Below are 12,888 nucleotides of genomic sequence, written 5' to 3'. Positions count from 1 at the left end.
CCACCCTCATCCCCGGATTTTCAGAGTCACTGCCTTCCAGGGTAGATACCCCATCCTGAAAGTATGGCCTGCTTTCTTTGTTCCTAGATGTATACATTTACATTTAACTTGTACTGTTTGCCTGCACCCAGCACACCAAGCAATCCACTGTGTATCAGTGATCTGTCCTGCTTTCATTATTTACCATTCCCCCAATTTTTGTGTCATCTGCAAACGTTATCATTGATGGTCCTATGTTTTCTTCCAGATCATTAATAAAAACAATAAGTAGTGTAGGTCCAAGAACCTGGTCCCTGCAGGACCTCACTAGAAACACACCCACTCAATGACTATTCTCCATTTACATTTTGAGACCTATCAGCCAGCCTTTAACTCATTTAATATGTGACTAGTTTATTTTATATTGTTCTACTTTTTTTAATCAAAATGTTATGTGGTACCAAGTCAAATGCCTTTTGGAAGTCTAGGTATGTTGCATCGACGCAATTATCTTTATCAACCAAACTTGTAATCTCATCAAAAAAAGATATCAGGTTAGTTTGACAGGATCTATTTTTCATAAACCCATGTTGATTGGCATTAATTATATCATCCTCCTTTAATTCTTCATAACTGAGTCCAGTATCAGGAGCTCCATTATCTTGCCCGGAATTGATGTCAGTGTGACAAGCCTATAATTACACATGTCATCTCATCTACCCTTTTGAAATATTGGCACGACATTAACTTTCTTTCAGTCTTCTGGAACTTCCCTGGTGTTCCAAGTCTCATTGAAAATCAACATTAAGGGTCTTAGATGCAAGTTATCTGTAGCTGCTGATTTAAAAATATTTAGCATCATCCTGAGATATTGGTGGAATGGAATGGAAAGAGTGTTATCATATGATACGACTACATCTGATTTTTTTGCCAAATTCAGAACAGGAATATTTATACAACATTTCTGTCTTTTCTGCACTATTGATAATCCTGCCATTTCTGTTTCTGATTTCTGATTCTTTTTGTTCCTAATGCACTTAAACTCCTTATTTTCCTTAACTCTGCTGGCTGGAGATTTCTCCTTGTGTCCCTTTGCTTCTTATCAATTTTCTGCTGTTCCTAGCTTCTGATTTATATTCATTACTATCAACTTCTCCTTTCTTCCATTTGTTATATATTTTTTTAAAATTTTTTGTAGCTGTCTTCACTTCCCCTCTAAACCAGGTCACTTTTTATTTTTGTTTAAACCAATACAGCCTTCTTTCTCATTTATGGGGTTGCGGCTTTTTGGGCATCTAGTAATGGAATCTTAAATAACGCTTAATGATCATTCACATTTTTCTGATTTAAATTCTTCTTCCTAGCTGATTTGGCTCATAATTGTTTTCAGCTTTCTGAAATTGGCCTTTTTAAAGCACCCACTATGCCTATCCATGGTCTGGACTTTATTCTGTTTGCACATTATATATGTGATCAAGTCTTGAGCACTTGTACCAAAGTTACTATAATTTTTAGTTCTGCAATCAGTTCTTCTTTCTGTCCACACAAGGTCTTACAGAATATAGAATTTCCCCCATGGTGGATGCAACACTTTTTGAATTAGGAAATGGTCACCTATAATAATTAAGAAACTCCAAGGATGTTTTACTACTGACAGAATAAAGGATTTGCAGGATGGGTAAATCAGTTCTGCTGAAAATTGGGCCCTGTTCAAATCATAACCCTTTCCTTGAATGGCAAGTGATATCCTTTAATGGATGAATGCATGCTCTCTTCTTACCTTTCTTCATTTCCGTGATTGCAGATAAGCGACTCCCTTCCTCTCTGTGATCTATAATAGATTTTATGGCATCTTTCTTTCAGTGTCCCAGCAAAATATTCTGTTTCTGGTAGGACCACAGGTGTTTCTTGACTTCCTTATTCTCTGACCACCCTTAAACCACAACTGCCACTCACCACTGTACCTTTTTGAAGGTCCTTGCAGGGTCCAAATGATTCAGCAGTGCCTGTAGAATCCCCAGAATGCTCTTGAATTCATGTGTGCAGTAGGGCTTCTCCTGTCCTAGTGTTTTGTTTGCTAGAGTCAGGAGAAACTAAACAAGTGTCAGAAGAAATGGCAACAGTCCAAAGGCCCAAAAGACACATTTGCAGATGGCTGGACTCCTCAAGACTCTTCAGAATTATGGCAGGGCAAGGATTCCCAAAGAGGGAAGGAGCAGCCTGGGTCACCCACTCAGAAAGGGTGGATAGATGGGGAAGGGTGGGATGGATAGAACTTCAAAAGGTTTGTATACAACTCTTTTCATGGCCTGCCTGATCCCACATCATTTTAACAAGAAGAGATTGGCTGACGAGCTGTAGTTTCACCACCGTAACCTGAGTTTTAGAAGCTCCAAAGGTGGCTCTTCGGAAATTAAAAAAATACCATGCAAATGTTTCATTGCAGTGTTAGGGGGCTGTTCTGTCCATTTCAGTTAAATAACAAGCAAATGCAGCAGTTCCTTAGGCCTCAGTTTCTCTGAGGCCAGTCATTATTTGATTGCTAAGGATGACTTTTTATCATAATGCATGGTTGCTTATACAAACCTCTAACCAACAAGAGGTTGCTTAACAGTGGAAGAGATGACCTTTCTAACAGCCACTTAGCACATGGGCACATTGTTACTTCTCTGTTATACAGATGAACCATAAATCAGGGGAGTCACTCCGTATACCAGTCTCTCCTCTTCCAGTGTCTTATACCCTTTTGTGTGGGAGAGAGGCAAGTCTGTCAGGCACTGGTTGTAGGCAGTCATACCTAGTGGTTGGAGTAGAAGTTGAAGCCAGATCTAGAGTTGGGATTGGGTGGAGGACAGCACTGGAACCAGGATCCAGGTATAGGCTAGGGTTGGAACCGAGATTACAGTCTGTAGACAAGCCAAATAATTATTGTAGCCAGGGTCCAGGTGCAGGCCATAGATTGAAACCAGGAGGTCAGAGTCTGAGGGTCTGGAGGGAACGGGGTCAGGAAGTGGATGCAGGGCTGGAGCAGATCAGTAACAGGGCTGGAGCAAGGTCAGAATAGGGCAGGGACAGAGCTTAGGCAAAGATGGGGCAGCAACAGGGAACTGATCAAGAGCAAGCTGGGAATTGAGAGAATCTGTTACACTGTGAGGCAGTAGGAGGGTTCCTGGCAAGGCAGTGCTGTTGCACAGACTAACTTGCAGTTCTGGTGGGATTGGGGAAATACCAAAGCCTGGAGGTCATCTGACCCATGCTTTGCTCAGGGATAGGCTGCTCTCGCATGCCTGAGGGCTGAGTCATTGCAGGCTCTGTTGGAAAGGTAAGTCAATGCAGCTAAATTGCTGCCGCCCGCCTGAGTGATGACTGACTGTGGCTCTGCTGGAGGGGAAAGTCATGGTAGCTAAGTTTGGCTGTGGGTTTGCCTCACAAAATCACAGATTTATTACAGTGAATAGTTTTCTTGTGCCATATTTTTAATCAAATTATGGTAAGAGATGATGAATGTGGTAATCAGTGGGTATAACTGAAATTCAAAGCCTTGTTAATAACATTTTTGTTATGGTAGAGCCTAGAGGCCAACAAGGTGAGGACCCCATTGTGCCAAAAACTGCACAGACTTAATGCAAGTCGCTTCCCTAAAGATGACTGAATTCATAATGGTGGAAAAACAACTTATTGAGCACATACACAACTTATCCTTTGGTAAAATGATCCCTTCCCACTGGGCCTGCTTCTACATCCTTCAAAGTCCAGTTACCCTGGTAATATCTTTTTCTAAGGATGGTCTGCCTAGTAAAGATTCTCCGGGGCAACCTTTAAAGTGCTTAAACTTTGAAAAGGGCACGAAGGACATTATTATAATCTAGTTCTCAGACGTCACACTTAGCAGCAAAATGTGTTGTCAGTGTTTAGTTATAATTTGCTTTAATAGTAGCAAAGCTGTCATCTAGATTTTTCTGAGTATTTTACAGTTTTGGACATCATCATACTGTCTCGCTCTTCAGTGGCAGGGCTTTAGCCTGCATCCAGGGCTAGCAAATTTATCTCTGCTTCTGAAGAAGCCAGGGCAGATGAAGACCCACTGTTATCAGCTAAGGGCCTGTCTGACACCATGAAATAACATTTGCATTTAAGAACAAAATGTTTCTATTAATTAAGATTTGCAACACCACCACTGTGAGAAAAGCAGTTATTGTTCTCCTTTAATAGATGAGGTAAAGAAAGCACAGAGTTCACACAGTGAATCAGGAGCAAAGCTGGAATAGAATCCAGGAGTCCTGACTTCCACTGCTCTAACCACTAGCTAGCACTGATTTCCTGGGGGAAAATATTACAAATTAACTGTTTTGTTTCATCCTTAATGCATGCTGTTTTGCCACTCCTTTTGTTTTGCCCATCCATTGCCAAGTTATAAAGGGCTTTGCAAAGGAATCTCTGGTAGTGCTAAACAAAATCTTTCAAATGAACAGTTTATTTGCCAAAAAATGCAGTTTCAGTTGATCCAAAATTATTCACATTTATTCAGTTATTCAAATTTCATACACATTTGTTGAATAGTTTTGTCCAAAAATAAGTATTTGGGCTGGATTCATGAGGAGACTTTTGGCCCCATTTACAAAATGGCTGGAGGAAGCAGTGGTGGCAGTCTCCCATATAACTTTTAGTCCAGTGGTTAGGGCATTCACTTGAGATGTGGAGAATAGATTTGAATTTGAGATTCCCAAATTGCAAGAGAGTGCCCTACCCACGGGAGTTTGGGATATTCTAGGGCAGGTGTCTGTGAATCTCTCACGTTGAAGTAGTTCCACTTAGGATAAATTGGAGCAGGGACTTGAATTTGGGTGTCCTCCCTGAGTGCTCTGACCATCAGGCTGTGGAGATTGTGATTTGGGTGTGTGGCCATCTTTCCTGCTCAAGTTGTTCTGCTTCATATTAAATACTTGAACAGTCATTGGGCCAGAGTCTTGAGGGGAGTGAGAATGATTGTATAGTCTGGTGGCTAGGGCATGCCCATGGGATGTGACAGACCCAAGTTGAAGTCCCTGTTCCTATGACTATTTAATTACTTATGCACAGTGGAACAGCTTCAAGAGGGGAAAGTGATCTGCCTTGCAATAACCGGAGGTCAGTGGTTTGGGCATGCTTCTGCAGTGTTGGAGACCCAAGTTCCAATACCTACTCCACATCAGGTAAAAGAGGGAATTGAACCTGGGCCTTCCACATCCCAGGTAAGTGCCCTCACTTTGGGGCTAGGGATTACACAGGAGGTGGCACCAACATCACCTTCTCCTCTGATTATTTTGTGAATCTAGCACTTATTTTCTTTGGCTTTTTATTTTAAAAGATGATCAGGAAGAAATCAAAACTTTTCATTTCAGATTGAACAAAGTGTTTTGTTTGTTCCAAAACAAAATATATATTTGCTGACTTTCAATTTTGCCAAAATTTTTCAGAATTTTCAATTCGGGTCAAAATGGAATTTTTTTAAAAAATTCAGAACTGCCAGCAAACTGAGAAATCATGTTAGCCCAGCTCTAAACTATAGCAATTATGCCATTAAAGTTTGTGTTTCTGAAAAAAATTCTGGAAAATAAAAGTAACAGAGGAAAGTTAAATATTTTCATTCTTTCTTTGGTTATATACTCAGATGGTCTACTGTTTTCCATTTACATGCCTGAAATGGATTTCCAAGGACACTCAAATCTAGGGTGGAAGTAACTTTTAGCTTGTTGGGACAGGTTTTAGTCTGGCAGGTCTGATCACTTCTCTTCTGGTTTGTTACTAGATGGCATTTTTAAAAAAAGTATTAATCTTTTACCTCGTGAACATATGTACATGATTTATACTAACTTTGTATATGCAATACAGACTCCAGATTAGTTTAAATGGTATTTTTCCATTTATAGACACAGAAAGGGAAAAGAATAATGCCCCAGTCTGTAAATACTTATGCATGTGTATAAAGTTACTCACATGCTTGTTTACAGGATAGCAACCCAAGTTCCCAAAGACAGCGCCAAAAGAATGTTATTTTTAGTGCTTCTTAATTTATAATGATGAACTGTAATATGATCAAAACTCCATATCTGGCATATGGGCTTTCCTATACTTACAGTACTTGTTTATGAAAAATGTCTTAATTGCATGGAGTGTTTTAAATGTGTCTTGGAAAGATATGCAGTAATAATTTTTACTAAAACTTTGTTAATCTGCTAAAAACAAAAATTCCATTTTCATATCTTAAATGTGAGGTGCATATCCATGAATTCTTCATCACAGGGTTGTAATCCTTAATTATAAAAATGAAGGCAGGTCAGAGCTATCATGCACGGGCAGCCCAGAGGATAGCACTTTCTGTATGACCTTCGCACAAGAAGTCCTGCTTCTGCCATTAGAGCAGGGGTTCTCAAACTTCATTGCACCACTACCTCCGTTTGACAACAACAATTATTACATGACCCCAGGACGGGGGATCGAAACCTGAGGTTGCATGAGCCCTGATGCCCCAGGCTGGGGGGGCCAAAGCCCAAGCCCCACCACCCCAGGTGGAGGGGAGGGAGCGAAGCCAAAGCCCAAGAGTTTGAGCCCCAGGCAGGGAGCCTGTAACCTGAGCTCCACCACCCAAGGCTGAAGCCTTCAGGCTTTGGCCCCAGGCGGTGGGGCTCGGGCTTCAGCTTTGGCCACGGCTCCAGAAGTCTAAGCCAGCCCTGGCAACCCCATTAAAATGGGATTGCGACCCACTTTGGGGTCCCAACCCACAGTTTGAGAACCGCTGCATGAGAGGATTGCAGGCAGTGTTTGCACCATTAGATGTCAGCATGGAATGTATGAGTTGCTCCTCCTCTTCCACTGCTGAGACAATTTATGGCAAGTTGTCTTTGGCACGCTCCCTGTTTAGCTTCCCATTTCCGTTTCTTCCACCTCCGCACCTGTATCTCACTGAAGACAGTTGGCCACAGAATCAGCTCTTTCCTTTGCAATGTGTAATCCCTAGACACATGATGGGGTTGTCAAAAATAAATAAAAACAAAAGTGCCAATTTTATGGTGCCACTTGAATGAGTTCCCTTTCCCTGGCAGACTCTTATATAATTTGCTGTGATGCTGACTGCTCATGTGGAGAGAGCAACAAAGGTCAGCTGAAACCTTGGGCTACAGTGATCCAACCAAGCCATGATCACCAACCAACAGTTGTGTTCTATTATAAATATAGAATGAAAATGAGATATTGCAGAAACCAATGTTTGGGAAAATGCTGACATTTTAAAGGTGGCCAGCATACTTCAGGTGTGTGTGGAAAACGAAGATTGCCCTATGTAATAAAGAAAGGTGCAGAGGGTCTATTTCCACCCATGCCTTCATCAGAAGGGAGAAGGGAGAACTCTCATGCAATAAAGAAAGAAGGTGGTTGATTCTCCACCACCAATTCTGTGTTCTGTATTCCATTGCTCACATCACTGTACATTGAATACATTTCCCAGACCTGAAGATGAGCTCTGTGTAAGCTCAAAAGCTTATCTCTCTCTAACAGAAGTTGGTCCAATAAAAGATATTACCTCACCCACCTTGTCTCTCTCTAATATCCTGGGACCAACATGACTACGACAATACTGCATATGACTCTCACCTGTCAGCCCTATAAAACAAATTTTACCTGGAACTGAAGTTTTGTTCTTTTTTCTTTCTGCTGTTCCAATTGGAAAGGGTGAAGACACACTGTCAGTCCAAGCCAATCCTTTGCAAATCCAGGGAAATCCATTTTGCGTCAACAAGCTGACACAGGCTGGGATCGCTTTGCCCAGTCTGATACATCTTCCAGTTGTTAAACCAGTGGTGACTTGGAGGATAATATCCATTGAGATAGCAGTGGCTCACTATTGTAAGAAAATAATGTTCTTTAGCTCCAGTCACACACAAATATTATTGAGAAAAATGAATTTGTCATAGTTCCCTTTCACAAGATTCTTGAACCTCAAGGGATGACCAGAAAATTAAGACAGAAGGCCCTTGAATATCTAACTTGTCACATAATTAAAACTTTACAACTGTCAGGTGCCTCCTACTTCATCAAGTGGTTAATATGTAAATTCACGTCACTTGTCACAGTACTGTAACAATGAGCGTCTTTGGACGCTGGCTTCTAGCTTGTCTTTATCTAAAACCTTTGCATAGAAGTCTTATATAGGACTACACTGCCACTCTGTTTTTCATTAAGTATTTTAATATAGTCCTCCCCTTATTGGCTGCCCCTTCCACACACAGAGCTTTCAGTTCAATTAAGTCAGCCTCCCATACCTTTCAACCTCAGTTAAATCATTCTTATTCATAAACGGTAGTAAATGCCTTGTGGAAAGAACACCCTCCCGCCAAAAATCTTTTCAATTCTATCCTATGATGAAGGTAAATATCCAGCCCTTTCTCGGAGCCAGGTTGCTCATCTGCATGGCCTAAATCTATGTAGGACAATCTGCTGCAACTACAGCATAGCTGTGTGGCTATTTTTGGCAACATACCTTCTGTCTAGTGGTCTTAGAGCAGTGGGAGGCTGCATATGCTTACTGTGCAGATGCTATTCATGTGGGGTGATTGGAATTATTTAATATAATATATTTGGTAAAATATTAACATATATACAGATACTTTAAAAACGTATTTGACATGACTTCTTAAATATAAATACAAGCTGATTAATTTTATTTCATGTTTCCTTTTTACTCTCAGTACTTGCATGCTAAATAGGCGGTGCATTAGACAGTAAGTTAGCAAGTTTATTTTCCCTACATGTCCGTGAGAGACTAAATTCCTGTTTCAGACTCTTGATGATTTTATATTGCAATATTAATGAGTAAAAATGTGCAACCACTAGTTTTTCTGTATCATGGGACACAGACTGGACTGACACTTGTATAGCAAGCAGGCTTGAATGCTGAAATGATGCTTTTCATTGCCATTTAAAATAAAAATTCTGCATTATACTGATCACTAAGCTCTTCGTTCTGCTACCGTTACTCAAACTGAGTTCGTACTTTGCTCTACAATTAGTTCTGTTGAGCTCAATGGGGCTACTTTCAGAGTAAAGTACTAGTCCAGGGGTTGGCAACCTATAGCACGTGTGCCGATTTTTAATGGCACACTGCTCCCTGCCAGGTCCCAGCCGCTGGCCCCGCTCAGCCTGCTGCCGAACCCAGGCCGGGGCCCCAGCAGGCAGCAGCGAGCCATTAAAAATCCTGCCCGCCCCGGCCTGCTCTTCTCCGCCGCTGGCCCCCCCCCTCCCCGCTTCCCTACGGGGGCAGGGTGAAGAAGCTTGGTTCTGCTGGGCTCTGCTGCAGGGCAGGCAAGCTCCCGCGTCCCCAGCCTCTTCCACCGTCGTTCCTGCCCCTCCTCCTCTCCCTCCCTACCGCCAATCGGCTGATGGCCCTTGCGATGAAGGGGGAGAAGCGGAGCCACAGAGCCCTCTCTGCTCCGGGGAGGAGACAGGGATGGGGTCTTGGGGAAGGGGGGTGGAATCGGGGCATATCCCCTCCAGCCCTGTGCCGTGAGCCGCTCTGGGCAGGGGCTGGAAGCACCCCCAGGACCCTAGCTCGCACCCCCAGGACCCTAGCTCACACCCCCAGCCCTCTGCCCTTATCTCTACACCCCCACACACACACCTAGCCCTCTGCCCTGACTCCAGCACCGCCCCACGACCCCAGACCTGACTCCAGCACCCCCACATACACCCAGTCCCCCACGCCCTGACCCCTGCACCCCTCACATACCCCAGCCTCCTGCCCTGACCCCTGCACCCCCCCATACATACCCAGCCGCCCCCACACCGCAAGCCCTGACTCCTGCACCCACCTCACGCAGCCCCAACCCCCTGCCCTGACTCCTGCACCCCCCACATTCCCACCCCCACCCTGAGCACCAAACGGGAACTCCTGCACACACCCACATACACACATTCCCTCCTGCACCCCTCACACCAAATGGGAGCTGCCCTGGTAAGCACTGCACACCCAAACCTCCTGCCCCAACCCTGAGCCCCCTTCCTCATTCTAGCTCCTGGCCAGACCCTACACCCCAACCCCCAGCCTGCTTCTTCACCCCCAGCCCTGTGCTCAGTGCACTCCCATCCTCAGCTCAGTGCAGAGAGAGAGGAAGAGAATGGGCCAGAACCAGGGAGAAAGTAGGTACCCACTCTGTGGGCAGGGCCAGGATCCCAGACTGGCAGCGGGCTGAGCGGGTCCGGCAGCTGGGATCCCGGCTGGCAGGAGCTGGCGGACGGAACCCCAGACCGGCAATGGGCTGAGCCGCTCAGCCCACTGCTGGTCTGGGGTCTTGGCCACCGGCCCCGTTCAGCCCACTGCCGGTCTGGGGTTCTGGCTGCCGGCCCCTTGCCAGGCGGGGTCCCAGCCGCAGGCCCCTCTCAGCCTGCTGCCGGCCTCGGTAAAAGGAACCCCAGGCCGGCAGCGGGCTGAGCAGGCCGGCTGCGTAAGATCAGCATTTTAATTTAATTTTAAATGAAGCTTCTTAAACATTTTGAAAACCTTGTTTACTTTACATACAACAATCGTTTAGTTATAGAATATATAGACTTATAGAGAGAGACCTTCTAAAAAACGTTAAAATGTATTACTGGCAGGCGAAGCCTTAAATTAAAGTGAATAAATGAAGACTCAGCACACCACTTCTGAAAGGTTGCTGACCCCTGGACTAGTCAGTTGTTGTAATGTATTGCAGGAAGTGTCCTCATGCCACTTGGAATGGTTATAAATAAAATAATTGTTGCAGCTCAAGAGGACATTTATAAAGTGCAACACTTATAAAGCTCTGCTATTGGAAAGTTGAGACCTAAATGTTATGGCACAATCATCTCAATTTAACAGAATTACATTTGTAAGTTTCGGATCCCTTATAAATTGATAATGGAAACTTTAAAAGAATTGTGTGGTCATTTTTTCTTGAGTGTCGTGAAACTTCCCCTTTTTTTAAAAAAAAATATTATTACTTAGACAAAATACAGTGGATAACTTTCTAGGATGGGTTTTTTTGATTTACTTAAGATCCATATTTTTTGTATGTAGTCTTTTTTTAAAGTTAATATTAGCTGTTACTCTAAATTACTAGCACATTTGTATGCATAATATTGGACACAGCAGTGACTTCAGTGATAGCACTGCACTCGCTGAAGAACACACTGTTCCATACTGATCAACCAATCAAAGAATTGAAGAAATACCCACCCAAAATTTTACGGTCTATAGTCCATAGTTACACGCCATAGTAACATATCAGATATCCAAGAAAATGTTGTGTTCCTTTTAAAAAGCAAGTGTCGAGGTCCACCATTGAAACTAAGGTGCCGTGCTAAATTAAGTAATGCTCTTTGCTTTAAAACTCTTAACATTTTCGGTATTTCAACAAATTAATCTTTTCATTATGTAGTTAAAAGTAAAACGCCTCTTCTTTCGTTTTAGTGAGGAATTTGTTCAGGCAAAATTGGAGGCTGTGCTGTGCTCCTTTTCTTTTTGTTGTTTTGAGACAAGTTTGAGCAATTAGACCAAAGCATCTATTATAAAGGGTGTGTTTTGAAATGGGAAGTAGGGCAGTGTGGTAGACAGCTGCCAGTACCAGCAACCAGTTGCTTTGGGCTTAGCTTCTTTAAGCAGCTCAACCTATTGACGTAGTGCTCAGGGAAGTACTCAGCAGACCTCTCCCCCTCCCTATCCTCATTAATAATCTCCTATGCTGTGGATGTGACAAACTCCATTTTGATCGGAAGTTGGGCCTGAAATTGTAGGAGCGAGTCAGATTTGACCTCAAAACTGTATTGTGTTCGGACATATTTTTGCCATTTCTGAAGTTGCACATTCAACTTTACATTTGACAAAGCCTCTTCATTCCTTTTTGGGTTGCTTAATTGCCAATCGGGTTATATTTTTTTTAGTACAAGGTGAAAACTGAGGAATGTTGAAGTCGTGCAGGTATTATAATATGGATTATGCTATGAATTTATGATAGACTCTCTGAAATGCACATGAATACAATACTTGTTGTAATGGAGAAAATAGGTAAGCACCTCATTTTTCATGTTCCTTGAGATATTTCCTTTAAATGTTTTTCTAATTTTAAAGTTTGGAAATGGAAATAGTGTAATCCACATTAAGAAAATGGACAGCTAGCCTCTTTCCCTTGCATACTTGTTTCCTAATCAAGTTTACTGAGATTAATGTAATGCATTAGTTTGGAGTCTAATGTAATGCATCAGTTTGTAGGAGAATGATTTCAAATTACAGTGGTCATCCGTTGATTTGATTTTTCTAAAATACATAACCAAATCACAGGTTTTGTGCTGTCATTGATATGAGACAGCAAGGAGTGATGTTTTGTCTTGTAATTTGAATGGAAAACTTCATTTAAAAAAATTGAATGGTATATTAAACAACTTTAGAAAAGGAGTACTTGTGGCACCTTAGAGACTAACCAATTTATTTGAGCATGAGCTTTCGTGAGCTACAGCTCACTTCAAGCTCATGCTCAAATAAATTGGTTAGTCTCTAAGGTGCCACAAGTACTCCTTTTCTTTTTGCGAATACAGACTAACACGGCTGTTACTCTGAAACCTGTAAACAACTTTAGTAGTTTATCATATTATATAATATTTAATGTGCATAACTTTTAAAATAACTTATTTAATACTGAAGTTGTACTTTTATCCTAAAACCTTTTTATTGGCCTAGTCTACTTTTTGCAGTTAAGTGGCCATACCTACAATATGTTCCTAGGGTATCTTCTTGTTCAGAACAACCCAGTAATTTACTTTGAAAAGATCAGACCTAATTTAAAGCAAATTTGGAAAGACTGGTAGATGCAAAGAAAAGCAGAGCATGAGGGGACCTGCTAGGCTATTGTAAAATATTTTATT

General features: G+C 42.3%; 1 protein-coding gene across 10 annotated transcripts in view; it reads left to right on the top strand.

The window, feature by feature from the left end:
* The window catches only part of MAP7 (microtubule associated protein 7), a 200,248-nt gene that overhangs the window by 50,619 nt on the left and 136,741 nt on the right, over positions 1–12,888 (top strand). The window contains exon 1 of one of the 10 annotated variants that reach the window (XM_075126769.1): positions 12,007–12,034. The exons of the other annotated variants lie outside the window; for them this stretch is intronic. Within the exon in view, the coding sequence (XP_074982870.1) occupies positions 12,022–12,034 (13 nt within the window). The 5' untranslated portion in view covers positions 12,007–12,021. Of the gene's footprint in view, positions 1–12,006; positions 12,035–12,888 lie in introns of those variants that run through there. 10 annotated transcript variants of the gene reach the window in all.

This window comes from Caretta caretta, chromosome 3 (assembly GCF_965140235.1).
Source record: "Caretta caretta isolate rCarCar2 chromosome 3, rCarCar1.hap1, whole genome shotgun sequence".
NCBI lineage: Eukaryota > Metazoa > Chordata > Testudines > Cheloniidae > Caretta > Caretta caretta.
The sequence above is the reverse complement of the archived record's forward strand: the minus strand, read 5'-3'. Positions and strand labels throughout refer to the sequence as shown.